Source organism: Rhinopithecus roxellana, chromosome 20 (genome assembly GCF_007565055.1).
Source record: "Rhinopithecus roxellana isolate Shanxi Qingling chromosome 20, ASM756505v1, whole genome shotgun sequence".
NCBI classification, from domain to species: Eukaryota; Metazoa; Chordata; class Mammalia; order Primates; family Cercopithecidae; genus Rhinopithecus; species Rhinopithecus roxellana.
This window is the reverse complement of record NC_044568.1, coordinates 45,642,187-45,662,634: the sequence shown is the minus strand read 5'-3', so window position 1 is coordinate 45,662,634 and position 20,448 is coordinate 45,642,187. Positions and strand designations below refer to the sequence as shown.

Genomic DNA, 20,448 nt, shown 5'->3' with positions numbered 1-20,448 from the left:
TCGGCACCTGCTGGTCTACCTTGGTTCCTGATGTGTCTCTGAGGCCAGCTTTGCGAGGCCTTGTCTGTAGCTGTGGGAAGGGCCTAAGTCAGTGTACACATTTCAGCATCTATATATATGCCCGTGAGTATTAATGCCTGGGTATGTGTGATGCCCTATTTGTTGCATCTTTGTGGAGTGCTTTGAAGTACTCATTAAAGGTCTCCAGAAAGGGACTTCACCCATCTCCTAGGCTTTGCAGTTACATTCCCATAGCAGGACTGGTGCATTGCTTCTGCTGGGACTTGTTGCTTAATCCTTCAGAGCAAGCACAGCACTGTTTACAGTGAGAGGTACTCCCTTGGGTGATGAAGTTTCTACATCAAAATCAAGTCATTCCTCCAGCATCTAGGTCCCAAGGATGTTTGTGTAGTTCTCTAAGTCACAGCATGTCTGTGGTATGGTGGGGGATAGGGGAGCTATGGGGACTAGTTTTTCCTGGAGCAGAGTCTCCAAAAGTGGTCCTTTGATGTGTTCCCATGGGGATTTTTGGAAACCATGATACAAACAATCAGAGGAAGCAGAGTGAATGCAAGGGTCAGTCTCTTCAATTCATGAGCAGTCAGAACAGGAGATGCTTAGGAAGGAATCATGGCCGGTTCTTCTTCTCCATGCTCATCCCATACCCTAGTGACAGGACACCTGTTTCCTGGAGTTAAAAACATGCGCCACACTTCCGGTAAAGGCTAAAGCCACAGAGGGCACCTAGCAAGCTTGCTTTCAAGGTCCCATTAACAAATGAGAAGGGCAGCCCAGGACAGACTGACAGGAACCCCACTATGTTGCCTTTTTTTTTTTTTTTTTTTTTTTTTTTTTTGAGACAGAGTCTTGCCCTGTCACCCAGGCTGGAGTGCAATGACACAATCTCAGCTCACTGCAACCTCCACCTCCCGGGTTCGAGCGATTCTCCTGTCTCAGCCTCCCAAGTAACTGGGATTACAGGTGTCTGCCACCATGCCTGGCTAATTTTTGTATTTTTAGTAGAGACAGGGTTTCACCATTTTGGCCAGGCTGGTTTTGAACTGCTGACCTCAGGTGAGCCACCTGCCTCAGCCTCCCAAAGTGCTGGAATCACAGGCATGAGCCACTGCGCCCAGCTGAGAGTTTTAAAGAAGGTGAAAGTTCTTCCCTTTCCCGAAACCTAGCCTGGCCTTGAGTCTGTTAATACCAAGACTGTGTGAATTGGAGTGGAAAGCAGACGTGGCGAAGGGAGCCATTGCCAGAAGGAAGAACACAAACTTCAAGGCCAGATGCTCAGTGGAGCTCTCAGAACAGCCAAGCCAGGAGGACAGTCAGGAGGACCATGGGCCAGGCCACCAGGAACCCTGAAATACAAGAAAGATGACTGTCAAGTGTTGGGCTTTGGGAGTCAGGAGTAAACATAAGTTGGCCTCTTTGTCTTTTGCAACACAAGGATGAGAAAGGCAAAGCATCTTTGATATCTGGCCTGATTATAGTCTCTGAGACTCACATGGTAGAGGCAAAGCTATCTAATCACTAAAATTTTTTTTTTCATTTTCCTCTAGATGCACTGTAAGGCAATTTTTCTCAGTGTCCTTTGCAAGTAGGTGGGGCCATGTGACTGAATCTGGCCAATAAAACGTACATGGAAGTCATCTGTGCCATTTATATGTCTGATCCTTAAAGCACCTGGCACATGGTAAACACTATATAAATGTTGGTTTTAAAAGTTAGACTCTAAGATCTAGTTCTGCTGGGATTGTATCTCTTTGGCACATCACTGTGTACTCAGTTTCGGTGAAGGACATGGATATGTCCTGTTGCTCTCTCATCTACCATCTAAGGGAGCAGATGCAGAGTATCCAAGATAGGACTTGCAGGGGATAGTGGAGTTGCCAGAAGTTACCAGAAGGTAGTAGAAGCCCAAGCTCCTAATGACTACATGGAGTAGAACTGCATCCCCTCCCCCAGTGATTTAGTGAGAAACAATGCTGTTGTGTAAAGACACAGAAGATTGGGGACTGTTTGTTATAGCAGCTAGCATTACTTATGCTGACTAATACTGAGGGGGCAGAAAGATACAGAGGTTAAAAAGCACTGCCTCTGAGGCCTGATTACTTAGCTTAGCATCTCAGCTCTATACTTAGCTGGGCAGTCCCAGAAAAGTTATTAAACCTCTCTGCCTTTATTTTCCTGTATACCAAAGAGAAATATTAATAGCTCCTGTGACTTCACTGGATTTTTGTACGGCTTAAATGAGTGAGTTCATATTAAGCATTGAGATCAGCACCTGGCACATGGTAAACACTATATAAATGCTGGTTTTAAAAGTTAGACTCTAAGATCTAGTTCTGCTGGGATTGTATCTCTTTGGCACATCACTGTGTACTCAGTTTCAGTGAAGGACATGGATCCCCGATGATAACTGTCTTGTATCAGAGGGCCTAGGAGAAACATGTGAGCCTTCCTGCTGTACTACCAAATTATAAAATCTCCCCATTACCCCAATTTCAAAGTAATTGGCTGATGTCCTAGAAGTGAGGAGAGAAATATAAATTTCAGACACAATTCATGACAAAAAGTTATAATTATAAAACAGGTTGATGTTCAATTAATTCTAAAACATCAAAGATGATTGTGACAGCAGACAATGAAAACCACAAGTGCCCTCTTGTAGTGGGTAGGCTGCCTCAACATCAGACTGATTCCCTCCTTATCCAGAAGCGTCCAAAATCCACCACTCATTCTAGAAATTAGTCAATTTGGCAAACTGTACTGGGAAACCACACTGTTCCAGGCACCAGGCTAACCAGAAGGACTGGCAGAAAGGGATGAGACTTGAGGTTCCTGACTTCAAGCTGCTTTTTTTTTTTTTTTTTTTTTTTTTGACGGAGTTTCGTTTTTCTTGCCCAGGCTGGAGTGCAATGGCACAATCTCAGCTCACCGAAACCTCCTCCTGGGTTCAAGCGATTCTCCTGCTTCAGTCTCCCAAGCAGCTGGGATTACAGGCACATGCCACCATGCCCAACTAATTTTGTATTTTTAGTAGAGATAGGGTTTCTCCATGTTGGTCAGGCTGGTCTCAACCTCCCGACATCAAGTGATCTGCCTGTCTCAGCCTCCCAAAGTGCTGGGATTACAGGTATGAGCCACCCACACTTGGCCTAAGCTGCTTTTAGAATGAGTTCTAACTACTCCTCTCAATGAGCGTGACTTTTCTTAGCATTGTCTGAATGCTGGCACTGAACATAGAGAGTCCATCTTGGACTTACTTGGGCAATTTAAAACCTGCCGTCTAAGTTTGGGCTTTGAGGATAGAAAGAACCTTTTCATATCTGGGTTCACCAGTATAGGTCATTTTGTGGGAAAGCAAATCTTAATAGTATGTGCTTTCCATTTTGTCCAAAACATATTTCTAGTACCCTATAAATATGTAAAAAATGTAAAAATGTTCTCTCTCTCTCTGTCTCGCTCTGTGTGTGTGTCTATGTGTGTGTGTGTGATATTTCTTTTATTAGTCATCTTGTTTAGCTCCAAGTCATTAATCAAAAACCCATTCAGATGTTACTACCTGGTGAAATTCTTTCCAGACCTTATCCAATACAGTTAATTAGCCTTTTATGTACTCTTTCTGTACCATCTACCTACTTGTCATTTATTTGCTCAAGTGCCTGTCTCACTTGTGCAATGAATTGTTGGTGTTCCCATGCATATAGGGCTCATTCCCCTAACATTTGCACCTCCGACTCATTTTTCTCATTTGGCTTAAACATCACTTATTCTGAAAGCTTTTCTGACCACTTATCCATTCTGACAGTCTTTCTTCCTTCCTACCTTGATAATAAAGCCATCAAACATCGGTTAGGCACACGGCCCACCCAGAGTAAAGATTGCATTTCCTAGCTTCCTTTGCAGCAAGGTGTGGCATGTGACTAAGCACCAGCCAATGAGATGTAAGTGGAGGTATGAGGTGCTAGCTTTCAGGAATGTCTTTTAACACTCATTGGCTTCTTCCTTGTTCCCTCCATCCTGCTGTCTGGATACAAATGTTGGAGCTCTGGCTGCCATCTTGGAACATGAAGATGATGGCCACACCTCAAAGATGGTGGAAGCATGAGTTGGAAAGAGCCTGGATCTTTGACGGCTTTATGGTGCTACCCCACTAGCCTTGGATAGTTTGCCTCTAAGCTTCATTTATGTGTGACAGAAATGAACGTCTATACAATGAGAACACATGGACACAGGGAAGGGAACATCACATACTAGGGCCTGCCAGGGGATGGGGGGTAAGGGGAGGGAGAGCATTAGGAAAAATACCTAATGCGTGTGGGACTTAAAACCTAGATGACGGGTTGATGGGTGCAGCAAACCACCATGGCACATGTATACCTATGTAAAAGACCTGCATGTTCTGCACATGTATCCCAGAATTTAAAGGAAAATGAATTTAAAAAAAGAAATAAAAACTTCTTGAGTTTGATAAAAAAGAAATGAATGTCTATTTTAAGGCATTATTACTCTTCTATCACATCACTTTCTTTTATTTTCAAAGTACCATGTTTACTTTTTGTTTTCTACTTTCCACACTGGTGCATAAGCTCTATGAGGGTAGGCACCTGGGCTCTTTTGTTTGCCATCACATCTTCAGTGCCCAGAACAAGACTTGGCACACAGTATATATTTCTTGTCAAAGGACTGTCTCCTCTGCTAGACTGTGGGCATCTCAAAGGCCAATCTTGGGTCTGATTAATGTCAGTGTCCCTAGCATAGGGTCTGGGCCATAAAAGGGGCAGAATTGAAAAGACAAAGGAGAGTTGAGAAAGCTATGGGAAAGGCATGAGAAAATGATGTACCTGCAGTGCCGGGGGTTCCATTCATGACACCAGGAGACTGTGCACCTGTGAACAAGAACAGAAGGGGACGGTTTCCTCAGTCATGCTCCAGTGACTGCAGCACTGTGGCTGTAACTGCTTCACATCCTCCTAGACGTGGCCATCACAACCACTGGCCATCCACATTGTGGGGGCATCTATGATCTGGCACAGGCACCTTTCTAGACACATTGCATGCATCTTAGACTTAATCCTCCTAACAGATTTGTGAGGAAAGTATTCTCATCCCCATTTGACAGATGAGAAGACTGGAGCTCAGTGATGTTAAGGGACTTGCCAAATTGACCTTTCCAGTCAGTAGCAGAGCTGGGATTAAAACCCCAGTATGTCTGATTCAAAAGTGAAAGTTCTTAACCTCCACCAAGTTACCCTGTGATGCCACTTGAGGCTTCAAGTTGAGAGTTCAGTAAAATGGTAGGAAAACTCGGGGCAGAGCCTTCTTCATGAGATAGCCTCTGTTTGTTCTGGAAAATGGAAATGGTGATAATGCTTTACCTCCCTCACCTGCTGTGAGCATTCAAAGTGATCATGCATATAAAGGCATTTGACAAAGTGCCAGGCACAAGGAAAGTATTATTATTACCAACATTACTACATCTTAATTTCTTTAGGGGGAAAAAAAAGGCTTTCATTCTTCCACTTCTCCATCCTGGTGGAAATAAAAGCACTAAATAAACACTACTGTAAATCCATGAGTAGGATGGATGAAAATATGAGGAGCCATTGGAAAGCCTCCCCTATATTATACTCCAGAATACCATAAATGAATTTTGGAAAACATAGTCATTCACCAGAAAACAAAGTTGCATTTAAATGGGATTTAGGACTTATACTTCACCTGTAAGGAACTGAGTTATGGGGACCTGGAAACAGGTGGAATAAGGAAAAGGCCACATGTTTTGGCATCAGACTGAGCTGGGTTCAGTCCTAACTCTAGCCACTCATGAGTAGGGGGATCTTGGGCAAGTCACTTAATCTCTCTGAGTCTTAGTTTCTCGCCTGTAAAATGGACACAGGCATGGGAGGATTAAGTGAATTGATGGATGCAAGAGCTTAGCCTGGTCTCTAAGCACACAGGAGGTCCAAATGACAATATTGTTATTATTACCCAAAGCATCTCAAAGAATAGGTTTTTCAGTAATGGTCAGACTGAGGTGGCAGAAAAGCCCTGAGAAGTTGGGCTGGTGACCCCAGGCATCTGTGGTTAACTGTCAACACTCAGCCAGCAGGTCTTGTCACTGGGATTTGGCCACTTACCCCTCCGAGTGATGGGCCCCAAATCTAGAACCCGGGATAGGTCAATGGCCGGTACTTCACTGCGGACTTGACTTCTTGAGCAAGACTGTAGGGATGATGAACTTTTATTATATCAAAATTTAAATGTCTGGATTCTATCTAGACTGCTCCTGCAATGGGCAACTCTGGACCGAGAACTGGGTCCAGAACTGGTTCATGCTATGGCCCTAATTCCGATGCTGTGGTTATCTCAATCTAGAAAATTATCACTGTCATGCCAAACAAATCTGGGTTTGAATCTCATCAAGTAGAGACTTTCTTTTAGCTGTATAATTTGGGGCCAATGACTTTTCCTCTCTACAATAACTAAATAATACCCACCTGGTTGTGAAAATGAAAATGAGATGTGCTTGCAACACGTGGGCACAAAGTAAGCACTGGAAAATACCAACTATTCACAGGCAGTGCCAAATGCAGGCAAGAGCAGGGGCATTGGAGTCACCTCTCGGCTGGGGCACACCCTGGCTCTGATATTTTCTAACTGTGTGTGGCCCTGTGGGCAAGGACTTCTCTGACCCTCACAGTGGGGTAGATAAAACAATCTACTTACAGGGTTGTTCTGAGAGTTACATGAGAAAAGGTATGCAGAAGTTTTAGCATGGTGTTTGACAAAGAGCAAGCACTAAAAACGTCATCTATGATTATAATTATTTAAGAGATGCCAATGGAATCTAGTAGACAGATTTCTTTATCAAATCTGCCTCCTGGGGACACAAAAATTGCTTAGATTTGGGCCTTTAGGAGACCTAGAGTATATCTATTTATCCTTCATCCTTCCCTCCCTCCCATCCACACACCTACCCATCTCTTTCCGTCTTTTCATCCTGCTCCCTTCCTTCTCTCCTTCCCTGTTCCTCCTTTCCTTCTCCATCCCTCCTGTATTCCTTTTTCCCTCCCTCTTCCCTTCTGACTCCCTTCCCTTCCCTCCCTTATTCCCCTTCCTCATCCCCTTCCCTAACCTTCCCTTCCCCTTCCTCTTCCCCTTCCTCTTCCCCTTCCCATTCCCTTCCCTTCTCTCCTTCCTTCAGTTCCCTTCCCCTTCTCTTTCCCCTTCCCCTTTCCCTTCCCTTCCCTCCCTTTCCCCTCCCTCCCACCCTCCCTTCATTCATAATTGCAATAAATATATATGGAGAGTCTATCAGGTACCAGGCTCCATGCCGGGCTCTGAAGAGTTCAGTTCAAAGAGAAACTCACAGGCTGGCACTGTTCATTAAGAGAATCACAGAGATGAATCTCACAATGCAGGAAAACTAGGTCATAATGTCCAGCAAACATGAACATCTGAACTGAGAACCGGCTTTCCGAGGATCTCCCATTCTCCTCCACGTGGATGGTGGAATCACGTTGATTTGAGCAGCTGGGAGGGTGACAGGGGCAAAGGTGTGACTTCTTAAAATAGCAGTGGAGAAAATTAAAGATTCCCTCGAGTTCCCTCCATCATGATAAAGTGGACTTTTTCTATTCCTCTGTTTCCTCCAAGATATATCCATAAACTCACATGGCTTAAATTATTTGGGGGCACAGTCTCTGGAGTGAAACAGACTGATTTTACATTCTAGCCCGACCCATGTTCTAGCTAAGTGATTATGGGCAGGTTACTCATCCTTACTGAACCTTACTTTTCTTATCTGTAAAGTGGAGACAGTAATATACACTTTATGAGACTGATGTGAGCATTTAATCAGATAACCTACATATATTTCTTGGCACATAGCTAAGCTCAATGACAAATACTAGCTAGGATTATTACTATAATTTAAATCATGATCTATAGAAATGCATTTTTCCCTTGTTTTTGCCAGCCGGGCATGTTCAATAATATTTAATCCCACAACATTTATCATATTGTTTTCATATTGACCAGTGTTCACTTCAGTGTAATAATCCATTACTATCAAATTGATTCCCTGGTTTTGAACAATAAGCCTGTTGCCAAAGTTATCAAGAATATTGAAATGGAAAAATATTGGCATTTATTCACCCTACCCATCCATTTGGTATTAATATTTTAGGCTAAAATCTCAGGAGTGATATTTCTGAGTCAAAGAGTGTGTTTATGATATGTAATACAACTTACACATCTGCTAGGGATGGATGAGATGAACATTTTCCCGTAAACGTTAGTAAGGCCAAATGATAATTCTAGAATTGGTCGTTACCTGTTTCTGATGATGAAATACTTCACAGGGTCAGCCTTGTCTTCAGTGGGGGTGGCATAGCAGTTCCTCAACACCAGGTTAAACTGGGAGGTGTCCCCTTGCTCCAAGATGGCGCCCACATAGAGCATGGACTCAACAGACAGTTCAGCCACATCCCCTTCATAAGGATTCGTGTAGTTCTGGTCTTGGAAGAGGGCCATCCTAACAATGAACTCTCCATCCCCGCCCACACTGACGTTCAGGAAGCTGAGAAAAGGAAAGCCACAAGAGTGGGAACCTCAGAGAGAACAACATAAATCAAGCCCTGCTACTTACTTAACACACTTATGAAGGCAAAGACACATATCTTGGATCCTTAAGTGAACTCTTCAATCATTCATTTAAACTGAGCATTTATTAGCTTCTAGGCACCAAAGTGGACAGACAAGTCTATCTCCAGGATTTCCACTGATCCTCCTTGCAGGACAAGTTACACATATATCTCTCACTGAAGGAATAACTGAGTGTACACCTCCATCTTCTCACCTGGAGAGTGGAGCTGAGAACCAGTTCTGTGTGTTTACATTTTTTAGCAGCAGATCGCTTCCCTCCATTCCACAGTCTTCAGTGAAACACCAATTTTAACAACAGAAATGGTTTTCCTTTTGATTTTTTGTGAACCCGGAGCCCCAGCACCAAACCATGTGGAAACCACTGAATTAGAAAATTTCTAATCCTTCTGATCCTGTTGCTTTGTGATATCAGGGGGCAATAAGGAATGAGATGGGCACTCTGGATTTTTGACTTCCCAGAAAGTCCCCTGGCAAATCTAGGGATGCCAAGGAACTGATTCAACAGGACCCCATTCCAGGCACAGAAACGCAACAAAACAGAGAAAAGCCCCTGCCCAAATTGCTATCTGATGCTATTTCTGCTGGGGATGGGGTGCCTGTTTATCAGACAAAAGCTGGTCTCTGCTTCAATCTCATGTCTTCAGGGAAGCTGTTCTGTCCCCATCAAATCCACCACCAACAGGGATCTGGAACCCCTATTTCCTGCTCCCAAAGCACCCCACGTTTTTTTTACATTGCACTCATCTTGCTTATAAGTAGTTATTGATTTAATTAGTTGCTTAATACCTTTGTTCCTCAAGGTGAATGAAATTGTCCTGTGTTTTTGTTTTCTAGCACATTTAGTAAGCACTGTTTCATGTTGCTGCATTGCCTAGTTATAACAATCTTTAGTATCCACAGAATAATCTATGTCTGTCTTGTTCATGCTGAACATCTTTAATATACAATCAATGAGTACTTGTGGAATGAATGATTGAATGACTGGAGGCTCCTGGAGGAGGTTGGTAATATGGTGTGGTCATGATAGTCTACACTTGAAGTAAGTGTGATGTGACTATTGCTAAGGTTATAGGTCAAAGGGCAAGGGTCAATGCCATACCTTACAATGGGCTTCAAGGCAGCTTGGAGGCTGACTTTCATGTCCAGTGGATAGGCACATTGGAAGTTGATGTTGAGGATGGTGTCTCTGATGATGAAATCATCGACCAAGGAGAGGGTGTTTTTGTAGATGGCATGGGTTTGATTTCTCTTTGGCATAAAAACAAAACCACACAGATGTTTATGTGTAAACGTATGTAGGTGTATCTCAAATCCAGATCTGATTTCTAGAGTCAATGTGTTTAACCATGCAGTCACCCTACCTTCTGAGCTCATGGAGGTAAAGGGACCTCCTCCTTCAGTGTTACTGACACTTTGTGGGAAGGGGAATGAGGACACCAGACAAAAAACTAGACCAATGAATTATTGACCCTTGGGAAGAGTCAGGAACTGACAAGCTTGCTTCTCTGTGCATCCCTCCCCCACATCCCTAATTAAAATTATCATAATTATAGCTTACGTTTATGAAACTCACATGTCAGATTTATACTAAGTTCTTTATGTAAACCAACATGTTCACTCTTACATAACCCTGGGGCTCAGGGAAGCTAAGTGGCTTGTCCAAGATCTCAGAGCTACTATGATAGGTCCCATCAGCCCAACACATACCTTCTGGCAGCAGTGGTGTGAAAGCCACTTACCTCCAGAATGTTCCTGCAGGCACTAGCCTGGACGGGGCTGGTCACAGATACCCAGTTCCTCTCCTCTGTCTGCAAGATGCTGCTGCAGTTTGGGTCTCGCAGGTACGCAATGACCTCCTCCCCAAAACCCAGGCCTTCCAGCAAACATTTGTCCACCTTCACCTTGATCTCCCTGGCCCCACAGTCTAGCTGAGGCTGCAAACTGTGGACATCTGCAAAGCAGAGATGAAGGCAAGTGGAATGGACATGAGTCTGGAAGCCCACTTTCCCTACTCTTTGGTAAGGTCTCCATGACCCAGAAGATTATGTAAACTAGAAGGTCCCTGGGATTCAGACGGAATTCATGCCTAGACTGGCAGTAGGTGAGACTGGCAAAGGGGGCCCCTCATTCAAGATTTCCAAGTGTCCTATGTGCAGGCTTGGCTAAGGTTTTTTGGTCTAATTCTTCTTGGGGATTGTGTTATTTGGGGAGGCAGGATGGACTTGCATTCCATACTAGAATCAAAGTTAGATATATGCTACCTTGTTGAGTCAGCACATCTGACCAAGTTCAGAGCTATCATATTTTAACTCAACATTTATTCAACACACAACTTCTTGAGCATCTACTATCTGCCAGGCACTGGGGCTACAACACTTACCAAAACTGACAAAATTCCCGCTGTTATAGAGCTAACATTTGAATAGGGTAGACAAATAGTAAACTAATAGGAAGACAATTTCTATTGCATTTATGAATGCATTGATTCAATATATATTTATCAACCACCTTCTCTCTCTCTCTCTCTCTCTCTCTCTCTCTCTCTCTCTCCTTTTTCTTTTTTTAGACAGAGTTTTGCTATGTTGCCCAGATTGGAGTGCAGTGGTGCAATCTCAGGTCACTCCAACCTCTGCCTCCTGGATTCAAGTGATTCTCCTGCCTCAGCCTCCTGAGGCTGGGCTTACAGGCATGGGATTACAGGCATGTGCCACCACACCGGGCTAATTTTTGTATTTTTATAGAGATGGGGTTTTGCCATATTGGCCAGGCTGGTCTCAACCTCCTGACCTCAGGTGACCTGCTCACTTTAGCCTCCCACAGTGCTGTGATTACAGGCATGAGCCACTTTACCAACCACCTTCTCAAATGCTAGGTGCATTCAACACAAAGTAAATAAGGCATGGACTTGGCCTATGAGGATTTCTTGGTCTTGTGTAAACACCAACATACCCACAGCTTATTATACTTCAATACGATAAAGATACAGACAGAAGTATGTACAGAGGGACGTGTCTGTAAGCAATGGGGCCCACTGGACAGCCATCATTCTGCTGGCCACTGATGAAGACGTGAGGCAGGCCACCTGCTCACTCAGTCAGCTGAGGCTGTCCTTGGAGCCCATCCAAGTACAGGGAGGGCCTCCTTAAAGCCCAAGTTCTGACTCTGCGATGGGCCCAAAGCCCAGAAAACCACACTGACTCTCTGGGGCCTCATCCACTCAATGAGCAGAAAGAGTCTTTAAGGAGATCAAGGTTGCTGGTTGTTCCCTACCCCTCATTTCCCAGGGTGCTCCTGCTGGGCACATCTAAGCATTGCCCCGTTCACACTGCAGCTCCGTTTTCCAAATGTGTCATGCTCCTTCTTGTCCTGCTGCCTAGAACACTCTCTCTTCCATAGGGACTTGGAGTGTGCTCAGAGGAAGGCATGCTTGTACCAAGGGCAAGATCAAAGGCCCTTGTTAGAGTTCAGTGATGGAGGGAAATAATCTCAGTGGGAGGCTCATCCATCCCCTGTCCAGGGCTTACTGTTTGTCTATGACATCCCTACCCATGGGCCATCTCACTCTGCTTGCTCATCTCCTGGGACGAGAAATTCATCACCTCCTGAGCCTTCCCAATTGGACAGTTCAGATTTAGTTCTCACAATAGCCCTGTATGGTGGGTATTATTATCACCTTAACCTCATTTTACAGATGAGAACATTCAGGCTCAGAGACAATAGTGACTTGTCCCCAGAAGTCTGCCCATGTCCCTGACATGAAGACCCTGTGACTATGAAAACATAGCTCCTACATTTGCAGAATTATCATCTTCAGTACCTTCAGCCTCAGGGGTCAAGCCTGTGCATGTCAGAACCATTTCCTGAGGCTGTGGCCCAGCAGCTGACCTGGAAATTTGCTCCAACCCTGCCCTCCTATCCTTGCAAACCCACTGGCTTTACAGTACATGGATTGGAGAGCCCACATTCCCTTGACCTCAGGTCCTTGCCCCCGACTCTGCTTTATACCTTATCCTGACTCTCTAAAGCTCCCTCCCTCCTGCCCTGCCCACTCAGGATGGTAGTTACTGGCCCAGTGAGCCACTCACCAGAGCTATTGAGGTCCTGTCTGCAGACACAGCCCCAGGTGCTGTTGCGGGCAAGGCACTCCTCCTCGGGGCGGCAGGCCTTCTCACACTTGTCCTCCACAGTGGAGGGATCTAGGTGATGGGGCATGGAGAGAGAAGATCAGGATGCAGTGTGGGCTGGACTTGAGGCCCCCAAGTCCAACCTTCTCATTCCACTGGGGCACAAGAATCTTGCCAAGGTTGTGTGATACTTAGTGGAAGCGTTAAGCCTCAAACTCAGATTTCCTGACTCCCAGTCCAGTGGGATAAGTGAGAGCCCTAAAGCTGCCACCTGAACACTTACTACAGACAAGACTCTATTCTAAGGACAATGAATGTATTAGCCCATTTAATCAAAATGAGAAAGGACAGCATGGTGGTTAAGCCCATGGATGCTGGAGCTAGAATGCCAAGTTCAAATCCCAGCTCTACCATGCTCCAGCTCTGTGATACTAGGACAGCCCCTTAATCTCTCTGTGCCCCTCATTGTGGTAATTAGGTAGCACTTATCTTATGGAACTGGGGAGAGGATCAAATGAGTTAATACATTTGAAGTACTTAGGATAGCAACAAGGACATTGTTAGCATTATGTGTTAGCTGTTATTTTTGCCGTTACGCCTTTTTTTTCAGATCAGAACACCGAGGCTCAGGGAGGCAAATTTAACTTCCCAAATGGAGCCAAAATCTGAATGAGCATGAGTTCTGGATTTTATGCTACAGACATTTATAAACTGGGAAATTTCACCCTTAAATGAGAATTTCTGGCTTGAAATGTTGGAAGGTCTGACAACACCTGTGTTGTGTTCTCACCGGGCAGGAGCTGAGTCAAGGCTGCTCTGCATCCTCTCCTGTTTCCTATTGACTTGCTCCACTCACTTTACTGAGCCTGGGGTGCATCTCGTTGACTGTGTAGCTGCCTCCTCCAGGGCTCTGCTGCTCACCTGTGCAGTATCTCAGATTACACTCGGGAGTGCCTTCCAACCGGTACACGTGGTACCCGCCTGGGCAGGCCTTCACCAGCACCTCCGTCTTCCAGAGACAGCAGTTGCCACTCCAGTGGGCACAGGCAGTGTGGTTGATGATGCCATCCCCAAGAGCAGGGTGGGTCCCGTTCAACCATATGGGAGCGGCTGTCTGGCATCGGCCCACCTGGACACAGGTCTCCGACATCCTCACTCCTCCTTCCCCTACAAAGCGGTACCAGCCACTCATGTTCTCATCGCACCCCGGTTTCTCTTCTGAGTTATCTGTGCTTCGGAAGGGTTCATCCAGGAGGGTGTAATTCTGACAGGGGTCAAAACAGACGTGAGCCTCTGGGGTGCCAGGAGCTCCGCAGTCCAAGTCCAGCCCATAGAAACTGGCTTCACTGGGGTTTCCATAACCTGGGAAAGTGACAGAGTGCAGTTGGGTTTAATGTTTAATCCATTAATTAAACATCAACTTCATCACCTTGGGGGCAGAATAATCAGTGAGGATCTTCTGCGGTATTTTATAGACATTGAGGACATCCTGCCCAATCTCCCTCCCCGCCTCAGAGTAACAAAGTTCTTTCCTGTGCATTCATGCACAGCAGCCTTGTTTGACTAATATTTGTTTTTCTCATTATAAATGTAATACAGGCTCACTGAAAAAGAACCTCAAACATCATTAAAATGAATAAAGCAAAAATGAAAGTTGCCATAAGCCCATCTCATCCCCAGAAGTAACAATAAATTTGTTATGTAGCCTTCAGATTCTTCTTAGGCATGTTTAAAATACGTTGCTTTCTTAAAAATAAAAATAAGTTTAATTCTGTACAACATCTTTTTTTCCACTTGCATTTTTTACTTAACATAACATAGACATTTTTCCATACCAGTAGCACAATCTAATGTAAGAATTCCAAACCTTGGCACTATTGACATTTTGGCTGGGTCATTCTTTATTGGAGGAACCATCCTGTGCCTTATAGAATGTTTAGGAGTATCCTTGGTCTCTACCTACCAGATCCCAGTAGCATGCCCCAAAGTGGTCTCCAGGCATTGCCAAATGTCCCCTGTGGGATATCACCTCCAATTGAGAACCACTGACCTAACAAGACCATTTCTGATTGTTGATCTATCATTTTTCAAAACAGTTTTAGAAATTGTGATGTATGAAGAGGCAGAGAAGTGAAGGAGGAAGACCACAGGCTGGTCAGGCTGACTTTAAATCCAATTCCACACTTGCTGGCTGGGTGACCTTGGCAGGTGACTTAAGTCCCCTGAGACTCATTGGCAAAACCATGTCTGTGAACTAGTGGTTCTCAAACTTTATCCATTCCTATGCCTTGGGTCATGACCTTTGCCATACATGTGTTTGCCTGTCCTATTATTGACTTAAAATGTTTCTTTCAATGATTATCTCTAAGAATTAGTTTCATCTTAAAGAATAATATGTGTGATAACATAGATATCATGTGCTAGTTATATTTTTTAGATATGCATAAAAATAAACATAAAGCCGTTAAAAACTTGTTAAGAGTTTGCTAGGCATCCCCTGAATCATCTTGGAATATATACACCTCATTTGGGGAAAGAAGGCCTTAAATGATTGTTAGAGGATTAAGTGAGATAATATGTGTAAAATGCCAAGCAGAGTACCAGGGTCAAGCGAATTCTCTTCTCTAGTTCTGATTTGTTGAATGCTGTAGATGCCTGAAGAAGGGGCTAAGTGCACACACAGGATCATGTGCTTATAATACATGTTAAAGGGGCTTTCTTAAAAAAAGAGATTTTCAAGTTTTGCACATGCTTATAATACACATTAGAAGGGTCTTTCAGAAAAAGAGATTTTCAAACTTTGCTCATGCATGTACTTAAGACAAGGAATCCCTGCATTTGTTGTTCTTAGATTACTTCTTGCACACCCTGCGTTTTTCCACTGGAGGCCTCCAATGAGTTCAATTCCCTCACCCACCCTCCTCCACAGTGCTGAAATTTACACTCTAAGTCTGAGACTCCTTTCTGCAAGTATCTGAATTGCCCAATTCATAAAAAGATCATTTAATCTAGCCCTTTCAGGAAAAGAAGAAGGCACTTGCCAGTACAAGGTGACTAAGTTGTGTATTTCTTGATCTTCTTTAATCTGGGCTCTCTGATCTCCCAAAGATATGGGCATGGGAAGTTATGTTAACTGGCTCCCACTGCCGTTTCAAGGGAATTTCTGATTAGATTCTTTGAGAGATGATTGTGACTTGATTTCCATTGTGTCTCACCATGTTTCCCTTGATTTCTAGCTCTGAGTCTTTGCTTTAGAACTGCCAATTCCTCTTCCTTACCTGAGCCACCTTCTCTGCACTTCTATCCTCACTTGCTAAGTCTTCCTTGACATCTGAGATGCCAGGTGAGCAGAATACTTACCTTGCTGCGCTGCAGATGCCTGGGTCAGAATGCAGGAGACCAAGGCCAGCCACAGGAGGCCAGAACCCACCATCCTTTCCATAAGGTGAGGCATGCAGGTCACTTTGCTGTATGCAGACTTCCTGTGCAGCTACGGGAAACAAAAGACCCAGATAAGATCAGGGCATAAGACTATGTTCTTAGAAACAGATCCGTTGACTTCCTTCATGAAGAGCTGCATTGTCTCAAAGTAGGTGTGACTTGTGGACGGATGAAGCAAGATAATGGGAGATAAAGTTGACAGTAAGCAAACCAAAGGCAAGCTCAGAGCTGGCTATCACTGCAGAATGTCCTAGAAAGGTCTCAGGATGGTCCCTGCTCAGGTGGAGGTAGAGGTTCTCTGGAGATTGGATAGAGAAAGAGGGATATGGTGCCTGTGATATCTGCACACAAAAGTAATGGCTGCCCTTTCTTAGTTTGATGCATTGGGTGCTGTTAAGAGCGCCCTGAAATGTCCTCTATGCATGTAGATTTCTGTGAGTGTGGAACCATGCCAAACCGAGCCCCATGTTCCTTGCTCCTAGTACAGAATCCGGCACACAAGGGGTACTCATTAGAGGGTTAAGGGATGAATAAATAAATCAGTGGGGGTTGGGAGCAGTGGCGAGGCAGAAAGAAAGAGCTGCAAAAAGCCTGCCAGCATTTGGATGGCATTTACTGTTCTGGGAAATCCTTTCCCTGAATGGCCAAATCTTTGGATAACTTCCTACAACCTCTGGAAGACTTCAGTGGAAAATAGAGATCGGTTTCTGGCAGGGATATCGTGAGTATGCTATGAGGCAGCAGGGATAGGGGAGCACCCAGGATTGGTGATTCTTAGAGATGAGATCCCAATAGAGACCGAGTTCCCTGGTGGGAGTATCTGGGGCAAGGGAAAGGGTGGCAACTATAGGCCTGGAACATCGCAGGTGACTGGAAGCGTGGCTGAGTTGGATATAGAGTGGTACCTGGAGCACTTGACAATGGCCAGGATCCAAACTCCTTGCTGGGTTCTAAAAATTTCCAGAAACAAAGAACCCCAGCAAGTCCAGCGGTTCAAGATTTCCCAGGATTAGGAGAAAGCCTTCTGAGGCTTAAAGCAGGACTTACCTCCGATGAGAACACAAAGCGTTTCTCCTCCTCTGGCCAGCCATGGGAATGCAGCCTGCTGTGGGCTGTCTTTTTATTGCAATTTCCCACCCATGTGTCTCTCCTCAATTGGTGCACAGGTATGATGGGAGTTCTAGGCCATACACTGGGCTTGTTGAGTGGAGGTGAGATAAGCCATTTACGCAAAGGATGGTGAAAGAAGGGCCCTCCCCTCACAATGTAAACCCTTCCAGCTATCTCAGCATCATGCAAATGCTTCCTACAAACAATAGTGCTGTGTGCTGAATGCTGAACATGCTGGGCACTACTTTGCGACCGTGACTTCTCACATTTAATCTTCATAATCAATCAGTGAAACTGGTGCCATATTTATTACCAGAAACCAAACACGAATTGAAAGGAAGCTTAATACCCAAAGGGAAGTGAAGAGAAAATCAAACAGGCACTTGTTTGCACAATGGATTTTCAACTGTACCTTGTGTTCCTAGCTAATCATCTTGGAACGTTTCTGCTTCTGTCTGAAGGCCACTGAGCTTGGGGCCAGTTAGACTAACAGGATAAATAGGAAAAGAAGGAAGGGAGTGCGGATGTTTCCACAAAATTCCATTTCTTGTTCCATAGACTCTACCCAACTCCAGATTTCTAATACTAAGGAGTTTTGGAATGGCTAATTTGGTGATGATGCATTTTGGAATGGCAAAGGACAGACAAAGGTTCCTGGATAAAAGAAGCATCAGAGTAGCCCCTGTAAATCCCTTTTGATATGTAGGCTGCCCTAGAGATTGGAAGGTATGAGACTGAGAAGAGGCTGTAGAGGATCTTGGACTTAACTAACTCCAGGCTTGGACGGGGCTTTCATGGCATGGTAGAAATCATGGACTTCATAAAAGAGCCAAAGCTTTTGCAGAAGAAATGGCCACTGTTTCTTCTCTATCACTCTGGGACTCCTTAAGGAGCCAAGGCAACTGGGGACAAGGGAACAGGAGAGTCTTGGCATTGGTAACACCTTTTATAAAACCTCAACCTGGAAAAATGAAAAGTGCTACAAGCCACCTTCTCTACTCCCAAAGCAAATGTAGAAAAGTCTCTATAATGTGGAACCTATGACAACTGGGTCCACTAAATAGCCCACTGATCCATTCAATCTGGCCAGATGCCCATCCCAGTCTCCCCAGTGGCCACTCTTAACCTTCCCGTTCCTCTTAAATGGTCTCTGCAGCTATCATCACCCACTCACACCACCTTTCTCAGCAGATATCTTGTACCCTACTTCAAAAACAATTTAGGCCACAACAGCTGACCTTGCTCCTTTCCCTATAAACATATAAATACTGGTCTCCATCCTCCACTTCTTCCCCCTTCAACTTTTAATAAGGCGATCTTCCTCCTTTTCAAAGTCAGTTCCTCCACCCTTCTTCTGGCCTCTCCATTGCAATCTGAACCATGCAGCTACAACTTTATAGACAAATCCACTGGGTAGTTTGTTTCTGCTCCTTTGTGATTGGATTTGCCTACTGCTTTTTCCGGGTACCTTGCATTTCCTTGACTCCGCATGATAGTATTTTCTTGATTCTCCTATTTCTACTTGGAGATTTCTGTTCTGTTGCTACAAGATCCTGTCCCTAAGAATGCTGGTTAGGTCCCATTTTTCTTGTCACTTCATAAACTCTCCCTGGGAGGTATCAAGTTATCTCATGGTTTCACATACCATCTCCAGGCTGCTGAGTTCTGAATCTGTATCCCCAGCTTTCGCTACTCCCTTGAACTTGAGTTCCATCTACCTATTGATTGCCGGACCTCTCACTGCCGCTGAGATGCTTGAGACACCTCAAACTCAGCAAGTGCAACACTGAGCTCATCAAGTCCCCTAAATCTCCTCCTCCTCATTGTATAATCTATTTTAGTCAAAGGTGCCACTCCCCTCCCAGTCATCCAAGCTGGAAACTTGGCCTCTTCCTTTCTAAGCTCCTTCCTTTCTCCCTCTGCCCCCATTTCCAATAATCCTTTCTTCTCCATCTCCACCTCACCAATCCAGATTCGGGCCACCATTCCTTATGAAGGTAATTTTTTTTTGAGCAAGGGTCTTGCTCTGTTGCCCAGGCTACAGTGTAGTCACGTGATCATAGGCTCACTGCAGCCTTGATCTCCTGGACTCAAATAATCCTCCCACCTCAGCCTCCTGAGTAGCTGGGACTACGGTTGTTGGCCACCACATCTGGCTAATTTTTAAATTGTTTTGTAGAGGCAGCATCTTGCTATAATTTGTGGTTGTCTGGCCTCCTCCTCATCTTCAAGCCTTTGCATACTCTATTCCCTCAGCCTATATCACTCTTCACCCAGCCTCCTCCTACATTATCACCTCTTCCAGGAAGCCTTTCCTAACTCCACCAGTACTCCTCTTCTCTGCTCCTAGGCCTCACAGGGCTGATTCCAATTACACTCACCTGCCAACTTATCTGTCTACCTCTGAAGGCTGTTAAGATCTTTGCGGACAGAGGCCAGGTGTGATGGCTCATGCCTGTAGTCCCAGCACTTTGGGAGGCCAAGGTGGGCGGATCACTTGAGGTCAGGAGTTCAAGGCCAGCCTGGGCAACATGGTGAAACACCATCTCTACTAAAAATACAAAAATTACCAGGGCATGGTGGTGCACGCCTATAGTCCCAGCTACTCAGGAGGCTGAGGCAGAAGAATCACTTGAACCCAGGAGGTGGAGGTTACAGTGAGCTGAGATCACACCACTGCACTCCAGACTGGGCAACAGAGTGAGACTCTGTCAAAAAAAAATTAAAAATAAATAAATGAATAAATATATAAATAAATAAAAGATCTGTGGACCAAGATCCTGTCTCTGCAGTCCTAATCAGTACCTAGTAAGTACTTCTTGAGTAAACACATGGACAAATTCATAAAAAGCACTCCCAGACCCTCTGCAGTGAGCAATTCCTCAAACTTATGGCTGTCCAAGTGTAGGCAGTGAGCCTTGCAGGAAAGACACAAGATCCTACCTCAGGACCTTTGCACCTACTATTCCGACTGCCTGCAATGCTCTTCAGATATGCCCCTGGTTCACTCCTTTACTTCTTTTAGCCTCTGCTCAGCAGAGGGACTTTCTCTGGTCATTTTATGTCAAATAACACCCACATTGCTCTATCCGTC

At 44.7% G+C, this 20,448-nt stretch overlaps 1 protein-coding gene across 1 annotated transcript; it reads right to left on the bottom strand.

Annotated features, from left to right (window-relative positions):
- Positions 1–564: 564 nt before the first annotated feature.
- GP2 (glycoprotein 2) lies at positions 565–17,592 on the bottom strand. The gene is made up of 11 exons (XM_010388559.2): positions 17,292–17,592; positions 16,164–16,293; positions 13,725–14,165; positions 12,765–12,875; positions 10,419–10,630; positions 9,779–9,927; positions 8,348–8,593; positions 7,383–7,545; positions 6,150–6,234; positions 4,854–4,898; positions 565–1,364 (listed from the first exon to the last, which is right to left on the bottom strand). The coding sequence occupies exons 2-11, from the start codon at positions 16,255–16,257 to the stop codon at positions 1,306–1,308; spliced, it is 1,605 nt and encodes a 534-aa protein (XP_010386861.1). The 5' UTR covers positions 16,258–16,293; positions 17,292–17,592; the 3' UTR covers positions 565–1,305.
- Between the last annotated feature and the right edge of the window lie 2,856 nt (positions 17,593–20,448).

Coding starts and splice junctions, on each gene's coding strand:
- GP2 (XM_010388559.2), bottom strand. CDS start 16,257: ATGCCTCACCTTATGGAAAGGATGGTGGGTTCTGGCCTCCTGTGGCTG. Junction 9,928..10,418: donor CCTGCAGGAACATTCTGGAG/GTAAGTGGCTTT, acceptor TTTATGCCAAAG/AGAAATCAAACCCATGCCAT. Junction 4,899..6,149: donor GGGGCCCATCACTCGGAGGG/GTAAGTGGCCAA, acceptor TCTTGTTCACAG/GTGCACAGTCTCCTGGTGTC.